This window comes from Tetrao urogallus (assembly GCF_951394365.1).
Source record: "Tetrao urogallus genome assembly, chromosome: 14".
Taxonomy (NCBI): Eukaryota; Metazoa; Chordata; class Aves; order Galliformes; family Phasianidae; genus Tetrao; species Tetrao urogallus.
In genome coordinates, this window is record NC_136827.1 from 90557 (window position 1) to 116493 (window position 25937).

The window sequence follows — 25937 nt, forward strand, 5'->3', positions numbered from 1 at the left end:
AGAGTTGGGGAAAAAAAAAAAAAAAAACAGCAAAATATTCTGTGCTTTGTTTTTATCATATACAAAATGAAATACAGAAAATCCCTAACAGCCTAACAAGGGCTCATATATACATAAGACTAACCTACACGATGACAAATGCTGAATTATCTGGCATTTTATATTTTAAGTTTTAATACCAATTTTTAAAATATTTTACCTTTGCTAATAAGGAATTGCACAGTGCATAAATGACCAGCTCGTGCAGCCTTCATTAGTGGGGTTCTCCCCCCTTCAGATTCATGTTCCTGTTGTAAAAGAGAAATAACAGTGTTGTGTAAATGGGTAAAATCTCTAACGTTTCAGCTCACGAATGACCTTGTGATGGGACCGGAACCATCAGTCTCTGAAGATCCACCCATCTTCTTAACTGACTGGAATTAATTTTCCTTATACCTTAACTACTGACGCACACTGCCAAAAGGCATAAGGACTGCATCTCTACTGTTAGTCACATAAGTAAGTTTCCCTGTATAAATGTGTTTTTATTTTAGCATTTGAACACGTAACACACTTGAGAACAATAACATCTCATTTCTTCCTCAGAGATGAGCTAACACTTATCAGCAAACACCGCGAAGTACACAAGTAACCATCACGTAGCAGTTCTGAGAACTAATGCAGCAGATGAGATTTCAGAATTGAAATAACGTCCAAACTGCAGAAAACCTTTTTGTGACACACGGAACATGATTAGCAATAAAAGTTAGACAACTGCCTCTATTGCTTTTCTTTGATGGATCCTTCATTTCAGGTCATAAAGTCTCTGAATAAAAGGACTTGAAAAGAAAACTCAAGAGTGACAGAAGGATGACTTCAGCTTCACAGATGGCACAAAATAACAAAGGACAGACCAATAACAACAATTTTCTGATTTAAAAAGCTTCTGACAATGGAAAGATGTGGTTCAAGACAGCTGTATTAGAGAAATTAGAGTCAGAAAATCTACCTGTTAGGTGGACATGATCAATACTACAAAGAATGCTGACTAACATATATTAACTATTCCACTGCAACAAAGTAAGAGAATACTGTCTTCTCTGAGTCTGAATTTGCGCTCTTCTTCATTTAGTCTGGTTGATAATACAACAAAAACAATAGAAAACTTGGGGTTTTATGTTGTTGTCTTTTTTAATTTAAAACCAAGAAGCCAAACTCTAAACATATAATTTAAACCTAGAATAGCACACACATCCAAGTGTGAAAGTTAACATTTGGTACTGACAGGGAGTTATATTGCTATTTACAAATATAAAAGCAGAATATCCTACAGAATAAAATTGCCAGAAAAACAACTAATCAGTAAGACTTCTGAATGCAGAATAACAGAACACAATGCCACTGAAAAAAATGGCAGTGAAAATGACATGAAAGCAGTTTTCTTGAATTTCAGTCAACACATCCAGTACAGCTACTGATGGGCCTGGTGACAACTGGTCAAAAGGGAATTAATAGAAAATGACACAATTGCCACCAGCAATTCATATTTGATGAAAAACCACTGCATCCTACCCTGAGAAAACTTATGCATGAAAGCTTTAAAAATTAATAATGTTGTGGAAATCGTCAAAGTTATAAATGTCATAAGACTGAAGGACTGAATTATCGCCAATTCCTGGGGTTCCTTAACAATATGGATGCTGATTATGAAAACGTCATTTACTTTTCTGAAGTAAGGTGGCTTAAGTCAGGGTAAAAAGCTAAAAAAGATTTTACGCTTTGTGAAATTAAATCAACAGAATCAAAAGGAAAATTTGTGTCAGATCCTGGAAGATGAAGAATGGCTCACAGATTTAGCATTTTTGGTGGATTTGACTGCTCACTTAAATGAATTAAACATGTGTCCTCAAGGTGATGTCTTTCTTGCAGTGAGGGGCCCAAAACTGAACACAGTACTCTAGGTGCGGCCTCACCAGTGCTGAATAGAGGGGGATGATCACCTCCCTGCTCCTGCTGGCCACACTATTTCTAAGCTCAGGGAGGCCAGAAACCTCCCATGGAGCAGAACGGCAAAAGCTCGCTTGATCTTGCAGACCAGAATGCCGTTGGCCCTCTTGGCCACCTGGGCACACTGTCGGCTCCTGTTCAGCCGAGCATCAACCAACACCCCAGGTCCTTCTCTTCTTCGCACTCATCCAGCCACTCATCCCCAAGCCTATAGTGCTGCATGGGGTTGTTGTGGCCAAAGTGCAGGACCCGGCACTTGGCCTTGTTCAACCTCATCCCATTCACCTCAGACCAGCAGTCCAGCCTGTCTAAACCCCTCTGAAGGGCCGCCCTACCCTCAGGCAGATCGACACCACCTCCCAGCTTGGTGCCATCTGCAAACTTACTGAGGGTGCACTCAATGCCCTCATCTAGGTCATCAGTAAAGATATTAAACAGGATGGGCTCCAGTACCGACCCCTGGGGGACACCACTTGAAACGGGTCATCAGCTGGACTTAGCTCCATTAACCATTACCTGCTGGGCACAGCCCTCCATCCAGCTCCTTACCCAAAGAAGGGTAGACCTGTCCAGGCCAGTTTCCCCAGGAGAATACTGTGATCAAAGGCTTTGCTGAAGTGCAAGTACACTACATCAACAGCCTTTCCCTCATCTATCAGGCTGGTCACCCAGTCGTAGAAGGAGATGAGGTTGGTCAGGCATGACCTGCCTTTCATGAACCCGTGCTGGCTGGGATCTTGGATGCCACACACGTGTGATCTCACCCGAGATGATTTGCTCCATAATTTTCCCTGGTACCGAGGTTGGGCTGACAGGCCTGTAGTTCCCCAGATCCTCTTCATGGCCCTTCTTGTAGAGGGGAGTCACATCAGCAAGCCCCCAATCCTCTGAGACCTCACCAGTTAACCAGGAGCGCTGGTGGATGGCAGAGAGCGGCTCAGCAATCACCCCTGCCAGCTCCCTCAGCACCCTACGATAAAGCCCATCTGGTCCCATGGACTTATGACAGTCTAGAAGGAGGAGGAGCTTTCTAACCGCCTCCACCTGAATCATGGGGGGTGTATTCTGCGTAGCATCCCAGACTTCCAGATCATGGCGTAAAGTGCCCTGAGGATAACTGATCTGCCTATTAAAGGCAGATGTAAAGAAGGCATTAAGGACCTCAGCCTTCTCCTTATCCTCAGTGGTCACATTCCCCGTTACATCAAGTAAAAGATGGAAATTCTCCTTGGTTCTTCTCTTACCATTGATATATTTGTAAAAGGATTTCTTATTTTCTTTTACTGCAGTGGCCAATCTGCGTTCAAGTTGGGCTTTTGTCTTCCTAACTTCATCCCTGCATACCTTAGCAACTTGCTTGTAATCACCCCAAGCAGCCTGTCCCTTCTTCCAGAGGACGCAGACTCTCTTTTTCTTCCAGAGACTCAAAAATAGCTCCCGGTTCATCCACACCATCCACACTTCATCCCCTACGGCTTGCTTTACGGCACTCAGGAAAAGCCTGTTCTTGTGCCTTAAGATTTCCATCTTGAGGAGCGTCTAGGCTTCCTGGACACCTTTACCCTTAAGGAGCAACTCCCAAGGGACCCGTGCTACAAGCGTCCTGAACAGGTCAAAATCCACCCTCTTGAAGTTCAAGATAACAGTTTTGCCAGTCACCCTTCTGACATCACCAAGAATAGAGAATTCTACAATTTCCTGGTCATTCTGCCCAAGATGGTCCCCAACCTTCATTTCTCCTACCAGTCCTTCTCTGCTAGCAAAGAGCAGGTCTAGCAGGGCACCACCACTGGTAGGCTCTCCTACCAGCTGTATAAGGAAGCTATCTTCCACACGCTCTAGAAAATTCTTGGACTGCTTCCTCTGTGCTGTATTATATTTCCAACATATATCAGGGAAGTTGAAGTCTCCCATGAGAATGAGTGCTGGTGATTGCATGACTTCTGCAAGCTGCTCACATAATGCCTCATCCATCTCTTCATCCTGATTAGGCAGTCTATAACAGACCTCCAACAAGACATTGCCCCTACAGGCCTTCCCCCAGTCTTTATCCACAGACAATTCCTCTTCTCTTACTGCAGCCCAGGCAAGCCAAAACACTGGACCCGTATTAGAAATAGTAGCCTTGCAACAATACCAACCACTTCTCTTAACACCCTGGAATGGATCTGTCTGCAGAGGCTGCATGCCAGACCCTCCACCACTACTGGTGAATCAACGCACACTGGTGTGCTACTCAATCCTGTGACCTGCGGTCCAGCTATGCTGCTAGAGACAGAGACAACAGCTATTGAGAATCTCTGCCTTGACATTACCTGTGTGCTTATGTCTTCCCTGTGGTTATGCTTACTGCTCAAATATCTGTTCTTCCTGTTCTCAGCATCTTAAGAAAACTTCAGTTCCTTAGCCTTCTGCATTTCTGCACACCCTAGTGAGGTTCTTGTAATCCGCAATGGGTATCTAGACAAGCTCAGTCTTTATTCACCGAAGAGGAGGTCTGAGCATCTTTACGGCCTCCTATAGACCTACTCCAAAAGCTCCCTGGGCTTGGACACAGTACTCCCTATGGAGCCTCGTGAGAGCAGAGTAGCAGGGGACAACCAACTCTCTTGTTAAAGTTCTTTTTTTCTTTCATGATGTTTTGTTTTTCTTCCTTATTGAGTACTGGTGTTAAAATGGACTTTAATGCTGTAACCCATTTGAGAGCTGTAAAAGCACAGAACCGTACTGAATTGTGGTCCTTCCTGGAAAATCCTCTCTGGATACATGCTCTTAGGAGCCATGGGTTGTTTGTCTGAAGCCAGCAACAGCTTCCTCCAGGAAGAAAAGGCTTTGTAAAACTTGTGAGCCAGAGCAGTGTGCTGTTGTCTGGGTTGGAGAAGCTGACAGCGTGGAGAGGCTACTGAGCTGCTCTGCGAGCTGTGCTGCATGTTCTGTGCTCGTAAAGCTGCAAGGCCTGGATCAACATAACTGAGATCTCATTCGGGTGCCTGCCTCTGTGTGTCTCCCTTCCTCTCTGCTGAATAAAACCCCAGGAGGGCTGTATGTAGAGAATAGGCTCCACAAGTTCTCTGGACAGCCAGTGTTAATGTGTCACCTCCCCTGAGTAAAGAATTTCCTCCTAACATCTAACCTGAATCTCCCCTCTTTTATGCATAGTTTAAAGCCCCTCTCTCTTATCACTATTAGACCACGTTAAAAGTTTCTCTCCTGCTTATAAAATCCCCACAAGTACTAGAAGGCCACAACAGGCTCCCTCTGAAGCCTTCTCTTCTCCAAGCTGAGAAGCCCAGCTGCCTCAGCCTTTCCTCATGGGAGAGGTGCTCCAGCCCTCTGAGCATCCCCAGGGCCCTCCTCCAACAGCTCCATGTTTTTCCTGTGCTGGGGACCCCAGGCCTGGCTGCTATACCTCAGATGGGGCCTCATAAGGGCAGAAGACAGGAGGACAATCCCCTTTCTCGCCCTGATGGCCATACCTCCTTTTGCTCAGTTGTATCAACTATGCCGCTCAGCTTAGCATCGTCAGCTGAGGGTACACTTGATCCCACTGTCTATGTCATTGATGGACCCTTGGGGGACACTACTTGTCACTGGCTTTTACTTGGGACATAGAGCTATTGACCTCAAATCTCTGGCTACAATCATCCATCAAATTTACCTTCATCTTTCAAATCCATCTCTCTCCAATTTAGCGGTAAGAAAGCAGTATAGGACCATTATCATTGACCACTTGTCAAAGATCTTGCAGACAGGCCAAGTAGACAAAATTAGTTGCCCTTCCTTTGTCCACCGATTCTGTCACTCCATTACAGAAGGTCATCAGATTGGCCAGGTATGATTTTTGGAAAAGTTGCGCTGCCTCAGATCATCTCTTTTATGATACACATCTTCAGTCCAGCCAAGCTAAAACATTTGTGTGCCCATCTGCTATAAATTTTCCAAAGTTATAAAAGAATACTATAAAACTGTCATATCAGAAGACAGAAATGCTTTTTTCACTTTTTTTAAAAAGCTAATTCTATGACTGCAAGACTACATTGAGCTCTAATAAAGGCCAATAAATTAGCATCAACTTAAACATCTAGAACAAATCAAAGTCAAAAGTTAAGGCAATGCACTGTCTTTGTCTACTTGCATCCTTTCTTTCAGCTGAAATCACCAAAAATTTCAAAACTTTTTTCATGCTGCAGTAGAAACTTGGTCAAGATTAGGATAGGGAACATAAAAGTTGGCCAACAACATCCCACATCCGCTTTGCTGTATTTGTATTTTCTGCTCATACAAGGAGGAAGTGCAAACACTCATTTTGTCAGGGCAAGAACTAGCAAAGAACTTATCACCAAAGGACAGTTTTCCCTGCTATCTACACTATAGCAGTCATCACAATATTCTGCATCTTTTCTTCACTGACCAACTCCTGAGTAATTCTGTATAAAAAAACACCTATGCCAGCCCTGACCAGAAAAGCAGGAGACTACATGCAGAGAATAGCTCAGTCAATCCAAACAGAAGGAAGGCTTGAGTGTAATTTTCTGTAGGTTTGGATATCATATAGGAAGAGAGGGGAACGTGAGAGAATTCCCCAAAGTAAGAGTTTACATTACTTGCACCTTTTTCACCAGAACCCCAGAAGTAGATGATGACCCAGACAGTAATAAGTATTTCCCTTCTAGACAAAAAGCAATACAATCAAAAGCATAATTATCCTATAATCAAATGATCAAAACCTAATAATTATCACTGATAACGCTTTTATTCTTGACTTCAAGTCCCATTCTATTCACTTCCAAGATTAGCTACATTTTAATAGAATTTTTTATTTAATTTTATTAAACTACTCTCTTTGGGTTGCATGTATTCACTGGAATACTTCTGAGTTTGCTTCCCAATGTAATGTTATTTAAGAGATTCAGAACAAAATGACTTTTTAAGTAAAGCCCCACTGCTCTCTTCAGTTTTTTGACAAGCCTCTAGTCCACAACAGTGTCCTCCCTTAGTGAATAGTGAATTCCTAAGAGGATATTCAACAACTAATGGCTAAATTTGTTATTTTAAGCAAAATGATTTACACAAAATTAGTGATGATAGCCACCAAGTAGTGCAGTTCTCATTTATATGCCACTAATTTTCGAGATTTAACCCCTATCAAAAGACAGTACACCAGCTGCCACCAACCTAATCGCCCCAGACAGCCTCCTGAAGGCACAAAGCAAACCAGTGACTCGGGCAGGTAAGAACTCAACTACGCCTCTAGTTCAAAGAAAACATCTGAAGAGGGAAAACAAACATTGCGATAAGTTTATCACAGCTATATGAGCTAATAGAGTCAACGAGATAACCTGCTACATGTACATGAAGTTTGAGTTACTCTGGATTTTTTTAAACAGGGTTTCAGAAAACCCAACAGAAGAAGAAAATGCAGCACAAAGAAGGCGTTTCTAGTCTACACAGCAAGTCTTTAAGAAGAATTTAAGAAATTTAAATGCCTTAAAGCCATGCTTATCTCTTCAGCGTGTATCCTGAAGCTGCAGCTTACAAGCATCAAAGGCCAACCTCACCTGATGCTTGCCCGTCTCTATGCCCTCCAAAATAGTCTTCTTTAAGTCCTCCTGCTTGTCCTGCGGAAGGAAAAAGAAGAACTCACGGCTCTTGTTCTACAAATAAATATCATTCTTGGTCATGAAGACCTGGAATGTGAACTTAATGGAACAGATCCACCAGCAGAATACTCTGCTTTGCTGGACAAGCACAGAGATAAATCCAAGCAAGCAGCCCTCACCAGCTGAGACTTCTACTGCAAGCCATTCATGAAGATAGCACAAAGATTATGCATAGCATCTAGTTAAACACAAAATGCCTTTTCGTTCACTACTGACAAAAGAAAGTGTTACACTGTATTTTATCCCACTCAGAAATTACAAAATACAGCATTAAAAAGGTATTAACAGGAGGAAAAAAAAAAAAAAAAAAAAAAAAAAAAAAAGCTTACTGACTCCTTACTGCCTTTCCCTTTATTTTTAGAAGACTGAGGGCCAGGCAGAGACCTAAAATCCCTGACATTCCAATGATGGTTCAAGGATCAGTATGGAAACTCATCCCTCACTCTAACAAAAATATAGCTATTACTATTATGGTTTCTTTCAATTCCTTGTATTGGCTATTCTTGTACGTATTTAAATACTGCTTTACTTATACTACAGCAAACACAATGTGTCACACACATACAGGACAGTGAGTTTCTAATTAAGGAGCCACGTTAGCGCAAGTGATGTTAACTTGTGATCAGCTGAAGGCAAAGTAACAATTCCTGCAATGACAAGAGAATCTGTAAAAATATTTCTGTTGTAGGGGAAGGGTCAAGGGGTAATTCGGCATTTTGTTTTGTTTTGCTTTGTTTTTTGCAAGTGGAGTTACAGGAGAGCCAGGTGTAGTCTTAAGAAATTGCACACAATTTATAAAAATATGCTAAAATAACAAGCATGAAAAGATGAAGCTGCCCTCAGAGCTTCTCTCCCATCTCTCAACTTCAGCATAAAAGTGCCCATATTTCTTGTAGCAGAAAGAAAATCTCCATCACTGATCAACTCCCCTGAGTCTCAAGTAAAGCTACAAGGCATCCAGATCAGTAAATCTGAACTCAAAACTCCTTCCTGTATTTCACAGCTCTGAAAAGCTGGGATCTTCTTCTCACAGTCCAAAAAAGAACATGTTTTGTTTCCAGCTATACTGGCAGAAGCAAAGATGCAATGACTTTATCAAAAGCTGTCTTGTTTTCAAAATGGAGATAGAAATCTCAAGTTCACAGTGCTTAAAAGCAGGACATTACACCTCATTAAGCATCACCAAGTATTTTCCTGACCTTAACAGATCTTAGCACGGTTCCTGAGGGAACCTGCATGTCTTCCCTTCAGCTCAGAGCCTGTATAAGATACCTGCTACTCCCCTTAGGAAAAAGTTACATCTCTCATATTAAAAACATCTCTCAGCTTTGAGATTTCAGGAATTCATGTCATACAGGCAAATAACTATTACTGTAATATTGTTTTGTTGTTGTTTTTTCCAGTGAAGCTAATATGCCACAGTATTCTAAAATAAAGTGTTTTAATTAATCATATTTCTGAATTTCTGAATTTCCAAAGTAAAACTCCTAACAATCATAAAATCTCAAGTAGGCATTCTGTCCTGTCAAAAAATCTGTAGCCAAATATACTTTACGTTTTGTCTGGAGGCAGAAATTCAGACTGTGACCCAAAAGTCTTTAATCCTACTGGCAATAAAGGAATCAGAATGCAACTAACATAGGGATGGAATCATAGGCTGAAGTCTTCAGATATGCCTTAGTAGAAATCACTCCTATTCTCAGGAAAAGCAAACAAATTTAAAGATGGATACATTAACATGGTGTAGCAAAATTAGTTTGGCAGGCCTACACATTTCCACAAGCCAACTTTGTTCCTTTACGAACACCCCTTCAAGAACTCCATCAGAAAAGCATCACAATAATTGGTAAGAAGTCAGTCCATAAACGATTAGTCACGTCAAAATACCCTACGTGAGTGAGCAGCTCTGCAGAAGACAGATAAAGACAATTGGTAACATTGGTAACTTCTAATACTATTTTCCATAGTTAAGTTTTAAGGGAAAATTAACCACAAACCAAAGAACATTAATCTCAGACATAACTTTTTTACTTCTTCTGCTACCTATAAAGCTGCTTTGCTTAACTAAGCTAGCATAGACCTCACAAAATCTTAATTGGTTCCTGGATTTGATCAAATTAATATTTGATACCTATGCCAGAGGATATGATCCTGGAAATCAAGAGCTTTCTGCTTTCAAGAAGCACATATGCCTTACATCAAGACATAGCGGTAACATACTCTCAATTCGAACAGAGCTCTCCTGCTAACTAGAATCGCTTGAATTTTGGCTCCGGATTCTATTTCCAGATTGACAAAACACCACTAGAGACGAGCAACACACAGAAGTCAGTTAAAAAGCTGGGGTGCAAGACTTCAGCAAGGTTGGAAGACTTCTGTTTTCTGTGAGCACAGTAGAGGAAGCTGCATGAAAAACATGATCTGCTTTCTGCCAATGTGATCAGCGCAGCCTTAAAGAGGATCCTCCTCAGGACAGCAACCCCAAAGCCTCTATCTTGAATCCCACACAGTCCTGACCTCTTAGCAGCTAAGAGGAGGCTTGAGAAACTAAAACAGATTTGAGGTCTTAAAGCAGAGGTAGAGGTTCTGAACTGGGAAGAAATGGGAGAAGTGATTGTAACAGATCTTGATGGTCAGCATTTACTGTCCTTTTAATTCAAGAGGAGGGAGGAAAGAGTTAAGCAATCTTCTTTCCTCAATCTAGAACCAGAGAAAAGGTCTCAACAGTGGTGAGGAGCCTTCCTGGTGTGAAGTAACACACTGAATGCAGAAGGGTCACGAAACAAAAAATATTAACAACAAAACTCAATGTTCATATACCTCTATGGGTAAATAAAACAGGGCTAGGAAATGAGCTCAGGCCTAGGATCCACAATTTTCACACTGCTTCTTCCTTAGCAGCCGCCCTGGCACAGGTCTGGCCCTGTTCTGAATGACGGGGTGCATCAGAGACCATTTCCAATGGGCAGTTTGGATGACATGATGTCAAAGGTAGTGTCCACAGACCTCCAAGGCCTTTGTACCATGAAGAACTTCAAAACCTCACCCCACAGCCCAGGGGCATCCAGTACACACACAACCCAAAACCACACAGACATGTATGTGCAGCCCAAAGTGAAAAATCCCCAGGTCCTCTGTGACACCATGCAGATGGGTTCAATGACAGCCCTTTCTCCTAGCATTCCAACACCAGCCCTCAACCTTGCTTTGTTTTACTGTACAGACATAATCAACACTTTCCTCAAAAAGGAACACAAGATCAGTATCCCAATATCCCCAGCATCTGTGATATAAACCCCAGAGAAAAACTGGATTCCGGTAAACAATGAATTAATGAAAGCCATCTCAGGAAATACTACAGTTGCAGCATGAAAAAGCAGAGAAAGAACAGCAACTGAAAATGTATTTTCACCTGCAGTATCCAAACAACAAAAATAAAGCAAAGTTAACTAGACAAACTGAAGACAGAGTAACAGCAGTCCAGATCTGTGTGCAATTTCCCACTCCATGGCAGACATCCTGCAACAACCTGGTGAAATCATCTAATCTAAGACATCACAAATAAACACTGACATCTAGAATAATCTACACTACTGCCAAGGAAGGTATTTCATATTCCAGCCACAAGGTAACACACACTTATGAAACCTATCTCAGAACGATTACAAACACAACAAATTTATTCAAAAGAGTTTACAGCCTCTAAAAAAGCAAAGCAATGCAGAGAATTGAAAGAAACTTGAAGCATCCTCTCTAAGTATCACTGCAGTTCTTCAGTTCGAAGTATTTTTTATCTGTACCATGTAGATATGACTGCAGCTTCACCAAATGGCTGTTGACACACATCTTCCCTCCATCTCAAGATAGAACTACTGAAGCTTAACATATCTATGCTATAGACTGTAATTTGCTTTTAAGTTACTTAACACGAGAATTCAAAGAATAGGAGACTACATGGCAAGCCTTCACGTGCAAATCAACACTCCAATAAAAAGCAACTATTTGGATAGGCTACAGACAATTACCACCAACAACAATTCTTACTTCCTTACTATAACTCTCTTGACAGCTTTTCAGTTTGATTACAAGTAGTTAAAATGCAGTAAAAAGACCTTCTGGTTAGAAAGGCTTGAGTTTTCTCAGCAATACTAGCCACATCTAGGTGCTGCATAATGCCGGTCCAATCACAGCAGAGGCGAGATGAAAAAATAGAATTATTTACAAGTTACAACAATTTAAGTAATATTTAAGCAGTGATCACTGCATCTTTTTAAAGCTTACGCACACTGATCTATGTTTCTTTGCTTTAAGCTTTGCAGTTGTGCTCACTGTCACGGACTACATCTTTCATTAAGAAGAACTGACGTATTCTTCTTTGGTTTTACTGTTGATTTAAAGAAAATTCATCTCACATCTACTGAAGTGGTTACCACTTGGTAACTAACACTGAACTCAGCAAAGCACAGGAGGTATGCTAGCCTCCCCCAGCCCCAGCTTTCCCTGCACCTATCCTACTAACATATCCTTCCTCCCCGGTGGGAACAGATAATTATGAACTACAACTTTCCTGCAGATAAATTAGTAGGGCCTGAAAGAAGAGTCTTTACAAAGAAGAGCAAAACTGTTATTAAGAGTTATAGCATTCATTTATTTACATTTATCAGTGTGAACTTCGAATAATGAAAGACACCAAGACAAAACAAAGAACAACAAAAACAAACCAACACAAAAGCAGACTGTGGAAAAAGGAGAATAGTTCCAGCTCCTGAACTCCTTTAATACACTAACGTACCATTTGCTTTTTCCTACTTAAAGTCAGAAAAACACCTGTAGCTGATGGAAAAGCAGTTTTAAGCCTCATTTACAGCACAGAAAAGTGGAAACAACCACACACACACACACACACACAAAAAAAAAAGAAGAATGTAGTTAATGGTTAAAAGCATCACAGAACAAAAACACTATGAAAGCAATACACAGAAAAAGATAAAAGACTCCTGGATCAAACAAAAGAGACCATACTATGCAAGTCATTTTAGAGGTGGTACTTAGTATAAATTTTGAAAGCTACGTCACAAAAAAATATATATCAAAAAGACTTAGAAATTAACGAGAGTATTAATAGCTGCTAGTAATAAAACATTTAAATTTCACAGCCGTGAAACAAAAACTGTAAGTTTAGGAAAAGACAAGTTGCATGAGAAGCAAAGGTAATGCAGAAATGCAAGATAATACAAGGAACATACTGAAATTAACTGTCACATATGTGACAGCTAAAATTTTTCACTTAAGAGATCAGTAGTTAATAAAAATTTCCACTTTTTAGACCAAGCAGAATATGCAGACTTCTCAAAAGTTTTCCTACCTCTTTTTACACCCATATAGGAATGTCAATTTTTTGAATCCTCTATCTGCTCTATAAGCACACGAGCTTTGGCATAAAGTCTGAAACCAAAGATTTTTCTCCACAAGATGTAGCAGAAGCCTTACCAAATCAGCACCTGCTTGAAGCAACACATCCGCAACATCAGTATGTCCATTTTCACACGCGTAGGTCAACGCTGTATCTCCCGTTGCTGTGGTGGCATGAACATTAGCTCCTAGAAACACAATATCAATATTTTTTCCTTACTGGACATCACCTTACCAAGCATTTCAGACAAACACAAAAATCGAGACGCTATTTATCCACGACAGCAGCTACATCCCAACGGCCAACAGCTTCCACAGCCCACAGGTATCACTCTTACAGTTAAAAAATTGCTCTCACATGAAAATACTCTGAGAAGATGGGACAAGGCAAGGCTTATAACAGGCTTGACTGACAATCTAAGCACTTAAACCTTCATGCTCACTTGCTCCTAATTCTTCTCCTACAGCACTAGAAACGTCAGCTCTACCTACAAACACTGAATCCAGATGGTTGTCCAGACTGTCCATCTGACAGGTAGCTGCATACCAAGGACAGCCACATTTAGCGCTTATTCAGTGAAATACATTTATGGTACATGATTGCATATTTCTACAAATTTCATTATTTCCCTGCTCTTTAAAATAATTTTCTTTAAAACTATCTTAGTGAAATAATTAGATTAGCTTCACATACTTATCAGCTACTTGAAAATTATGCACTGTTCTTCTAAAAAAGTGAATGCTATTACCCAATTTCTTATTTTCAGTGTGAGAGGTGTTTAGAAACTAACTGATGCCGAAACAAAGCTTTTCTAACTACTACACTATCAGTGTAAGTGCAGTGTAAGCAGAGCTTCAAGCGAACTAGCAACTGGCATCACATGCTGGTATCACTGCACAGAGACACAGTTGCAATTTACTGCCCTTTGGTGAGCATTACTTTTTAGAATTACAAATCCAACAAATTTTATGCATATACTTAGAAAAGAGCAATCAAATAAAGTATTTGCCATTACAAGGAAGATTTCCAAAATACAGCTCCCTTTACTTTTTAATTATTGTACTTTAGCTTCTATCAGCTTTAAACTGATATCATCATTATGCCCTATAAAAGTCACGTAACATTTTAATTTTATAATTCTTTAAAATTAAGAAGTTTAGCACCTTCCAGAAATTTTCCTTCTGTGCCTTTTACCAAAGTGCAATTTCAAATGCACTGCTAATTCAGACAGATTATTTGTATGTAGATAGTTTCGCTCAGTCAACACAGCAGTCCCATATAAAAACAAGCATTATTCATATTAAAATTTTACCCTAAATGCTGAAAACAATTTTTCTAATGAGCACTGGTATTTCTTAGAGATGCAATATTAACCAGTATTCCATAAGGCATGTTCCTCTTAACAGTATCAGACAATATTAAGGCAGAACATATCATTGAGTAGAACCATTTGAGTTTGGAAAGGACCCTCAAAGGCCATCTGGTTCAACTCCTCAGCAGTGAACAGCTTGACCACAAATGTCTCCAAGGACAGAGCATCCACCACGTCTCTGGGCAACGTGTTCAGGTGCTTCACAACTCTTACTGTAAAAACTTTTTTTTTATTTTTAATAAATACCCAGTCTAAATCTCCCTTCTTCTAGTTTGAAACCATTTCCTCTTGTCCTCCTGCAACAGACCCTACTAAGGAGTCCAAAAGGCCACACTCAGATCTCCCAGAGCCCTCTTCTCTTTCCAGACCAAGCAGCCCCAACTCTCATCTGTCCTCACAGGGGAAATTGCATTGTTTGTTCTTTTAAATATCTGCGGATAGTTACATTACCCACCATCAAGCCTAGGTATCTTCTAAATCATATAGAACATCTATTCCACGATGTTTGTGGGCTAAGGATTTGTACTGTACACATACCTGCTGCCAACAAGTATTTCACCAGTTCAAGATGACCCTCTTGAGCAGCTTCCATCAAAGGTGTTGAGCAACCAAGTTCTATATCAGCTCCTGCCTTAATGAGGAAGTCAGCTACTTCAGAAAACCCACCACAACATGCCAGAGTAAGAGCTGTCTCTTGCGTTTCTTCAGTCTGTGCATTTATATTTGCCCCTGGGAAACAAAACAGCTGTTATTCCAGCTGAACAGAGACAGCATAGAAAGGTGAATGCTCATTACCTCTGCAGCTTAGGTGTTCTAGCTTTACTCTACAGTTACAGCAACAAGCAGTGATAACCACATACTAGGTAAGGAATTTGTGCACACTACTTGACAGGGAACAGTTAGTACCACATGTTCCGTAATGAATGTTAAAGAAACAGTGCTCTCACCTTGTGCCAGTAACAACGCCACCATCTCCTCATGGCCTTCACGTGCAGCTTCCATTAAAGGAGTATAGCCTTCGTCATTCACTTCCTCCAGGTTAGCTCCCCTTTCTATAAGAAGAGCTGCTAACTCCACATGTCCACCACAAGCAGCCAGGGTGAGGGGAGATTCAAATGAATCTGCAGGCATATTCACTTGAGCACCACTGTCTAAAAGTAACCGTGCTACTTCCACATGTCCATCCTACAAAACAGAGATGAAAATCAGAAACTAGCAAAGCTATTTAATACAGTAATTGTAACTACCATTGCATTAGGTCTGAAAATGATTGGGGAGTCTTATTTATGATGGTGCAGTTTATGACAACTATTATAACATTTGGATTAAACTGACATTTAGATTTGCACCTATACTTATTTTACATTTAAATGGACAACAAAAGAGAGCCAGATTTTTTTTTCTCCTCCTTTTTTTCTTGGGAAGAGATGAGAAAGAGTTGTGAGGTAAGACAGAATCATACACAGAATCACAGAATCACCCGGGTTGGAAGGGACCTCAAGGATCATGTAGCTCCAACCCCCCTGCCTAGCAGGGCTACCAAACATACACATTTAGACCAGGTTGCCCAGGACCCCGTCCAACCTGGCCTTGAACACGTCCAAGGACGGGGCATCCACAACCTCCCTGGGCAGCCCGTTCCAGGGCCTAACCACTCTCCTTGTAAAGAACTTCCCCCTGACGTCCAACCTAAATCTTCCCTCCTTCAACTTGGATCCATTTCCCCTAGTCCTGCTATTGTCAGCCCTTTTGAAGAGTTTACTCCCCTCCTGGGTGTAGGTTCCCTTCAGGTATTGATAGGCTGCAATGAGGTCGCCCCGCAGCCTTCTCTTCTCCAGGCTGAACAAGCCCAACTCCCTCAGCCTGTCCTCATAGGGGAGGTGCTCCAGCCCCCTGATCATCTTAGTCGCCCTCCTCTGGACCCTTTCCAAAATCTCCATGTCTTTCTTGTATTGAGGGCTCCACACCTGGACACAGTACTCCAGATGGGGCCTCACAAGAGCCGAGTAGAGAGGGACAATCACCTCCCTGTCCCTGCTGACCACCCCTCTCCTGATGGAGCCCAGGATCCCATTTGCCTTTCGAGCTGCCAGAGCGCACTGCTGGCTCATGTTAAGGACATTGTTAATGTCCTTAATAGGACATTAGAATGTTAAGACATTCTCAAATACCCATAAAAATACCCGTGGCACAAAAGTAATGTAGACAAAAAGCAATTCCACAAATAAACCTACTGCATGACTAAACCTCAAGACAAGCAGTGGAAAAAAAAATGATTTTTCTCTTCATAGTTGTTTCATAGCTTCTACAGACAAAAAAAAAAAAAAAAAAAAAAAAAAAACCACAACCAAAAAACCTACAATTGGCAGTTTCTGTATCCTGGAAATACACCTGCAGAAGAACTGAAGTGGGTTACATCTAGGTGGTTAAAAAGGAGCAGGAAAGGCTGGAATAGATCTTAAAGGATAGAGAAAAGTAGCCTGCAGTGAACTGATCTTTGCCACAGAACAAAGAGGATTAGGACTGCCATATCAGTCTGTTTGAGACTTAACAATCAAAATATACGAATGTAGCTGTTAGCTTCTCAAGAAACTATTATTAAACTTCTCAAGTTCCTTGGAAGAGCCTAAACACCAAAAATTTATGTTTTAAAGGTGTGGTTTGTAAAAAGCCACAATACCTTTGAGAATTGGCAAATGCAAATAAGTTTTGGCATCCGGAAACAAGAAACATCCTTACGGCTTTTTCCTCTCACATTATTTATTGAAATGGGATCCAAACTTTTGGAACACTGAGTAAAGAAATTGGTGAACTGAAACTCATTATGAACTATGCTGATAAAAGACCCAAGGAATGAAAACAGTGCTCAGTGAGATACAGGAGTCCTCTGAATAGAACCTAGGAACATTTCAGACTAGATCTTTCCTGAGCATAAACAAATAACAGAATAACTTAAGGACAAAAAAATGGAACTTCAAAGTGAGAAATTTGAATTGAGGCATGCTGTTTGTGTATCTTAGAGATACTTGCTGCCTTGCAGATGCATAGGTAGTAGGTGCATCACCTTGATCACTCTATTTACCATCCAAAGAAATGAGATTCTTCTGGAAGGAAAAAAATATTGTCAGACAGATCTGATGATTTCACAATGCTTACACATCTCTGTGTCCTGACACAGTGGTTCTCCTGGAATTTGGCCTCAAACCAGGATTATTTCTTCAAACTAACCCCCAACACCTGCTGACAGGTCTTCCTACAGAAGAAAATACTTCCAATGAAAATTAAAAAAAGGGCCAATTTCAGTGGTAAAAAGTATATGTATACATATCATTCTCTTGGAAGAAAAGTTGGACTACATTAAAGGGCAAAAAAGATTTTAGAATATATCGCTGCCCAAAGTTAAACACCTTGGCAGAATTGTGAAGTGGAATTCTTACTCACAACTACTCCCAATTCTCAAAACTAAGGAACTTATCCATTAAAAAGAGTAACCTCAGGTGAACTACTACTTCCCCATTTTGATCTCATCAGAATTGCCAGTCAGTAACTCAAACCACTAAGACAGTAAAACAAAAGGGGGAAAGATGAATATCAAACAGAACAACTCCTGACAGTGCTTGCCTTTATTAAGTCAACCAGGAAGCAGGTAGTACATAACGTGAGATTAACAGCAACCAAGTCTGTCAACTAAGGATAGGCTGTTGTTCTTGGAGAAGCTGCCCAAAAGCCAGCAAGAAACCCTTCTAACTAAAGATATTACCTTAGGTGTAGCATGCCAACTTTATAAGAACATAGTACCATAACTCGGAGGCACTTACAATATAACTGCTAAACAAAAACCAGACAATTCAGTTTCCTGAACCCACCGCTTAAAAAACTGTGGAGACTGGCATAAATCACAGCAATTTGCCAGAATGGTTCCCTTCTCTACAAATATAGCTATAAGACAACAATAAGGAAAAAATTTCATCACTAAGACTTGGAATCAGGACTTCAAAGGGTCAGTTCACTCTCGATTGCTTTTAAAGGTTAAGTACACATACTGTAATGCAAACTGGTCTGAAACACTCAAAAATTACAATATGTAGGCCATCCACATAGCTTATCTTGCAAGGGAGACTATTCAGAGCCTTCAAGTCAACCCACAGCTTAGACTATCACAATGAAAGCAAAGAAGTGATCATGTCTAAATGCTGCAGTCTCCTTTAGGTGACACCATACACCCAGTGCATTATCAGCAGAAGGCTACAACACAAGACATTACAAGCTGACCTTGGTCACTGGCATCATTTCACAGCTGCAGTAGAACTGAGAGCAGTAGGATCAGCTGAAGACTACTGGAATGCTGCACTTTCCTCTAAAGGTTGTAGCCCACTGAAAGAAAACTTTTTTCCTCCATTCTCTATGCTATCTACAAAAACAAGGAACTAAGAACTGATTTTCTCCTATTTTCTTTAATTTGCAAAGGAAAAACTCATAGCACCAGTTCCAAAAGCCTAGAACAAACTGCCTACACGCAACACACTTGTTCCCTGTACTGGTGAAACGGTAAGTGCAATGCATTAGTCATTCAGTTCAATGCACTTCTGGAAGGCATACACCACGATGATCTCTGAGGTCTAATTTATAAACACAAAGACAGGAAACTAGCTCTTTTACACTGCGAAAGACACAGTGACTTGGTCTCAACCTAATACCCAATGGCACTGCAAACTACTTATCCCTACACTTCACATAAGCAGCTTTTGAGGGTGACAGAGCCCCAGGACGGACTGCCCAGAAACGCGGTCAAAACTTCTTCTCTGGAGATATTCAGGAATTGACCGGATGCTTCCCTGTGCAACCTTCTCTAGGGAACCTGGATGGTCTGGAGATGATCTCCAGTGGTCCCTTCAACTCCCCATGTTTCTAATGACTCCGTGGTTACAGCAGGAACTGAAACACTCACTTGCAGACCCAAACTGGATTGTTATGAAAAGCTCATTACATTTATTTTATCATCTCCTCTATTTCTCTCTCACTGAAGAAGCAGCAGTACAGATAAAGGCTATTTACCATGCAGGCCTCCATTAACGCTGTGTGCATCTCATCTGTTTTATGTTCTTGATCAGCTCCGGCTTCAAGCAAAAAACGAACCATATCTAAATGGCCTTCAAATGAAACAGGTAAAAGTCAGTAAACGTTTAACTGCAAAAGCCTTTAGTACTACAGACAATACGTTAATAAAATAATTTAGATTCTCATAGCTTACTATTAGAAGTTACAAGTCATAAGCCCACTCTAAGTCTTCTGATGAGTAACGGAGAATGGTCAGCCGTAAGACTTTTTCAATGTCTTTTTCAATGACATTAACTACGAAATTAAAATAGACCTCTAATTTATACAATAGAAACATTTCCTTGTGACTTCAAGTTACAAAAGACTGTGTAGTTCCTTATTCAACAGAACACAGACATATCATTCGAGTGTTCCAAAGCAGCACAAGTTTTGAGAGGGGAGCTATCTATCTTCAAAAATATGTCCATATAGATCTGAGCTTCAAGCTTTTTATTCATAGCTCTTGGGAATATTTCTGAGAATTTGAGGAACACAGTATGATATAATGTGCATATATGTGACACTACTTTAAAAAAACCTCTACTGAACTTCAGCAAAACCTGTTTTTAACTCAAATCTATTATTGCTTTTGTTGTCATAGAATGTGTCCCTTACAAATTATACATTTTATCTTATCCTTCAAAACCAGATTTTGCTTCACACAAATTCATAGGAAAACAATGCAACTTAATTGTCTTGCCAAAGATGACACAGGAAATCCCCAGTCAAGGAAGATATTGCATTACATCACTCCTATTATGTTTACAATGAAAGAAACAGGAAAATTCCTTCAAACATATCCAAAAATGCTACTACTGAAAATTCTCATAATGAACTACTAGTACATGCTGCAGGATATCCATGATGGAATCAGATCCGAGCCTTCTGATGAATTACAAATAACTTGTATCCTCCAATTCTAACTGCAGAGGCAAAATGTAAATTACTTTGACAATAATCCGCATGCTTACAGCTTCTATTAGGGGAAAACAATTGAGGAAAACGTTACGGTTTTTAGTTTGCTTTCCTTTGAAAGAAAATAATTTGGTTGGTGGTTCGTTTGATTACTGTGGCACTAAGTTATTTTATGCAAAAACTTTGAACTGCAAAAGAAACTAAGCCCACAAGAGGTCATAATACACAATTGAAAAACATCCTCCAAAATTACACTGCAGAAAGAGTATTCGGTAATCATACTAGGGTTTTACTCCCACCAGTTATTACAGAACATCCAATCTAACAACAATTTCCTAACAACTAATAGAGATGTTTTCAAAACTTGCAGGTAGTTGGTGAGGAGAATCTAAATGAAATGGTGAATGCAGTAGTGGAGGGAAAGAAAGTGGTGCTGCGTCAAAGCGCAAGTTTGGACGTAGCCATTCACAAGATTTCAGCTCCAGCATGCCGCATATGTCCACCACATCCGAATACAAGCAGACCACTACACCAAGGAAGAATATCTCCTGACATCAATTTTAAACAGTTAAGAAAATCAAAAGTTCGGTTGGAAGTTTCAGCTAGGTAAAACCCAGAAATAAATTTCGTCAACAAAAATACAAAACAACATACGAGACAATACCTTTGTAGCATGCAAGTGTAAGTGCACTTTCTTTGAACTCGTTGGAATGAGTATTGATTCCTGCACCATATTCCAGCAATACTCTTGCAACCTCAACATGACCTGCACTGGCTGCTTCCATTAAGGGGGTATGCCCATTCTCATTATGGTCTTCTATATTAGCACCTGCTTTCAATAGCACCTTCACTATGTCAACAAAGCCCCCAGCACAAGCATAAGTGAGCGCTGTGTTCCCTGCAGAGAAGAAGAAGTTACACGTAAGTCCTCTTTGTTTCCCACTCCTAATACACAACATGAAGTTAGTTTTAAAAACCCTGAAAAAACAAGTACACCACCAGGGGCAGCCTCTTATGTCACAGTAAAGTTACTTCAGCCAATATCTTCAACGCAATTATGAGAGTTTTAACACGTAATACTCAAGCATTTTTTTCTTTTATTGTCAAGTTTCCTACTTCGACACATAAAAAGAGAAAATTAATCATTGATCTTCTTCTGTGTGAGTTTTTTGTTGTTTTTGTTTGTTTGTTTTGCTGGGGTTTTGCTCTGTTTTTGTGTTGGTTGTTTTGGGTTGTTCATTTGTTTGTTTTAAGATGGCACCCAGCAGTCCTTTAAAAAGCTTCTACTGGGTGGATAAGAATAAACTATTACAATTTAAAACTCTGATTCTGAAAACGTTGGCTCACATTTTAAGTTTTACTCTCAATTCTAAGACAAGTTCCACTTAATACAACTAGATACAAAAAAAAATGAATGTTACCTACTTAAAAAGAATTAATTCCATTTTAGAAAAATTAAAATGCAGGTTAATACTCTCAGCAAGGTTAGTCAGGTTGTGGTCAAGCATCAGCAGTGTGGACAACACTCAATGCTTAAAGAACTGTTCTACTTTGGTAAAATGCAACAGACCAAAATAACTGGTCTTGATCAGGTATATCCAGTAAGAAGACAAATGTGGACTGTACAAATGAGAAAAACTGAACTCAATGCATCTTTCTGGTCATTTAATACCACAGTAGACATCTAGGGAACAGTGCTTTCCATTCCAGTTAATGCTGAAAGCCACCATTAGAGTCTCATCTGGCCATTATTAACCATGTCGAGCATGTATCTAGCCTATTCTTAGTCATTCCTGTTGTGCGTACTTTAAGTTAAAATACCAGCAAAAAAAACTCACGTTCAGAACAGAAGCACTTGGCTTATGCTCTAGTTCTGTTCATTTTTTCAGTTTCTGTTACCTGTTGAAGACTGAGCATTGACATCTGCACAATGAACAAGGAGAAGTTTAACAATATCTACGTATCCTCCGCTGGCAGCTGCCATTAAGGGAGTTATGTCTCCTTTATTCCCTCGATCTTCAACATTTGCATGCATTGCTAGTAGCACCTAAAGAAAAAAAAGTTCACTATTAGAATGAACAAATTCTTGCACTGACATTTTGATTCTAGTTCAGTGGAGCTTGACACTGATTCCCCGGTCAGTCATGACATACCCTTACATTAAAATACCCACAGCAGTAAAACACAATAGTACTCCTCAGGACCACAAGTAATTACCCACCTGCACTATGCTCAGCTTAAGGTAACACTATTTTTCTACATTTATTCATATCTGTTAAAATCAACACTAAGTTCAGTACAGTACCGACATTTTCAAATGTCACAGAGCAATTCACTAGCCAAAATGACAGCAGATATACTACAAGTTTGCATTAATGACTACAGCCCACATTAGGTCAAGCTTACAGGTAAACAGTTCTCCCCCATACAGCTGTCAGCACAATAAACATGAAGCCGGTCGCTTTCTGAGTATCATCACTTAAGCCAAAAGGACAAATTCTGCTCCTGAATACACATGTATAAAAGCCAGATATTAACCCAAACTAATTCAATGCTGATGGCATTTTACATTAAAAAGACAACCAGTATCTGTGTGCTCACATTAAGCGGTATTAACTACTAATAACTAATCCAAAAAGAGTTTTTTGGATTATAAAAACTTTCAATTGTGATAGTTAAGGCATTCAGGTATCGAAGAAAGCCCTTTAACAATGTTTCACAAAGGTTTAGTTGTGACTGTATTTGTTACTTACTTGTGCCAATTCGTAATATCCTGCTGAACAGGCCAAGCAAAGGAGACTCTCTCCTTCTTCAGTATGTTCATTTACACTTCTTCCTTCATCCAGCAGCTTCCGTACAGCATTTACATCCCCATCCGAGCACGCTTCTGCCAAACTGCGACTGGAAAATCATTTACCACAGAATAAGCACGAAAAAGAGCTGCAATAAGGGGTAGTTTTCTTATGCACAGAGGAAGTCCTAAAAGCTCAAGACATCATCCTAGAAAATATAGCTTGCAGATGCTTTTTAAGAGAAAAGCTCACACATACATCATTTTCACTGGTGAAATGGAAATAAAGACCTTCCTCATGTTCACATTTGCTAACTCATTCAAGCTTCATATAAGCTACGTACAGAGAAGAGTGCTCAAAACTGGGTATCGCGCAGTGTGCGCAAAATACAGAGGTAAACACTCACTGATGTTTTATTCACTCTTCGGTGGAATGCCAGATAGACACAGGCTATGACTGTGGCAAACCACAGGTACAGAGGTAAATTTCTACTAGAGAGAAAGCCAAAAAGTGAATAGTCCACAGTAACCACTAATGCTCAATACTGCAATATGCCAAACTTTCTTACCGCTGTCTCTCCTATAGTAGGATTATCTCCTTCCAGCACTAGCCCAAGCTTTTTCTTTCAAGGAAACAAATTGATTTTTTCTCTCCAAATAATTTTCAAAGAAAGAAAAATCCTTACCTCACCTAATGACATCTTAGAGGAAGAAAAGAGTCTTACACGCTTATCCTGTTTCTTTTCATACAACCCTGAGAGCATTTAACACAAGTTTTCAGATGTTCCTGACATGTAAAAGCTCAGGAAGTATATTACCACTACTTTAAACATCTTTAAATTTTGCCTTCAACAGAAGAGCTATTTTCCTTACAAAAATACACTAAGCAGATCTAGAAAAGGTGAGTGAGCTTCAATTTATTTTGAACTTAGTCATCTTTCCTTGAAATCTTTTTCTGTACCAAAAAAAGTCTAATTCTAAGAGAACAGTTAAAGCACTGCTAAACACTTAAGTTTAAACAAGAGCAAGTCATACTCAGCACCAACTCAGTTACACTTACCCATATGATAGAAAGTCAGTTTAGAAAATACATGGGAGAAATCACTGTCTCTGAACCACTAGTGTACTGGCTGGAGAAGGGAAGGAAGGAAGAGCCTTCCATTATAAACAGTAGTGGACTGCATGCAATGCAGTCCATCCTGGTATAATTTGTGTAAAAAGGAGGGGACCTCATTTAATTAAAAAAAAAAAAAAAAAAAAAAAAAAAGCTAAACACTAACATATTCAAATGCATTAAATACCTTAAATTTCTACTTTTCTTCTGTAAAAGAGACAATCGTCCAAGAAGCTTACTTGCAATGAAGAATATATCCATTTGACCACAAGGCTTCATCAGGAAAGCACATTAGTTTCAATTTTTCAGAGACAAATAGTTAAACGAATAATTAAAGCCTTATTTGAAAACATGAGAAGGAATTCATTTGCAAGACACTCAAAAATGAGCTACACTGTGCTAGTAGCTGATAGTTAAGCTGAGATCTTAGCAGACCTGCAGAGAATACCCGGTACCTGGATCACTTCTATTTGCTTCACTTCTATTTTCAGTATTTTTACAAAAATAATTGAAAACTAGATCTACATAAGAAATACTTTGAATTTCTGATGAGATTTCAAGATCAGTCGTACACGCAATCACATTACCTTAACAGTTTAGGAACAACCTCTATTCATTTGTCAGAGTAGAAAATATTCCAGGACCCCTAACAGTGCTTTGAAATTACCAATGGAGAGGAAAGCTTTCAGATACGTAGGACAAATTCTCATTTCTACAGTCATGGGAATTGAATTTGTCCTCATTAATTACTGCCTCTGAAGAGTTAGCAGATATATAGCGCTTCTTTTTCCCCCAAGTTCCTTAAGCAAGATTCCTGGGGAAACTGCTACCTATTAAGTGTTTGTACTAAAAGCTGGAAGATAATATTACAAACCAGATTTCTTAGTTTCCAGCAAAACATAAAGCAGTAAGCAGAGAACTATCTCCAGCTCTTCTATATGGATAAGCTTAACCAATTTTTCAAAATAAAGAATTTGACCACCTAGCACACAGGAAGAGCAGCATGTCCTCTAATCAACACTTGACTTGCACTTCTAAAGTTAAAAACCTGATATGGCAGTAGTTAAACCTTCAGTTTATCTGCTAGTACAGCACGTATGTTACTGAGGACTAACTGTAAAAACTGAGTTTGAAATGAGAAATATCAACTTACATTCTAGCATTCAGAAACCAAGGAGAGATCAATACATACTTGTCCACCTGCCCTGCATTGTGATTGTTCTCCGCCCTCATCCGCGTCAATGCAGCAGCAGCTTCATCCAGTGCACAGCTGACAGAGGATGTCAGTCTTCGGAGAACCTCAGGATCTGCGAAGGCTTTACCATCGGCAGTGGACAATTTACCAATTCCTTCAGTGCACGTTCGTTCAGTGAGGTTAGTATGAAAGTCACACAAAAAAAATGCAAAGACACTATTTTAGATTTCAGCCACATGCACTATTAGTTAAAAATCATTTGCAAACATGCCAGAAAATTAGCTATGTAACACTAGCAGTTAACACTTGTCTACTACCTGAACATTTTTAATTGTAATAAGGTAGCAATAAAACTATTTTCAACTGGCAGTTTAAACACCCACTGAAAACTCTC

At 39.8% G+C, this 25937-nt stretch overlaps 1 protein-coding gene across 3 annotated transcripts in view; it reads right to left on the minus strand.

The window, feature by feature from the left end:
* ANKHD1 (ankyrin repeat and KH domain containing 1) overlaps nt 1-25937 on the minus strand; it is a gene marked incomplete at both ends in the record, with an annotated part of 101301 nt that overhangs the window by 42185 nt on the left and 33179 nt on the right. For 2 of the 3 annotated variants that reach the window (XM_079542462.1, XM_079542461.1), the window contains 9 exons: nt 200-287; nt 13137-13246; nt 14969-15160; nt 15379-15616; nt 19487-19581; nt 21108-21341; nt 22343-22490; nt 23197-23344; nt 25541-25697. In XM_079542462.1, the coding sequence (XP_079398588.1) occupies nt 200-287; nt 13137-13246; nt 14969-15160; nt 15379-15616; nt 19487-19581; nt 21108-21341; nt 22343-22490; nt 23197-23344; nt 25541-25697 (1410 nt within the window). Of the gene's footprint in view, nt 1-199; nt 288-7527; nt 7605-13136; nt 13247-14968; nt 15161-15378; nt 15617-19486; nt 19582-21107; nt 21342-22342; nt 22491-23196; nt 23345-25540; nt 25698-25937 lie in introns of those variants that run through there. The other variant, XM_079542463.1, reaches the window with a different exon arrangement.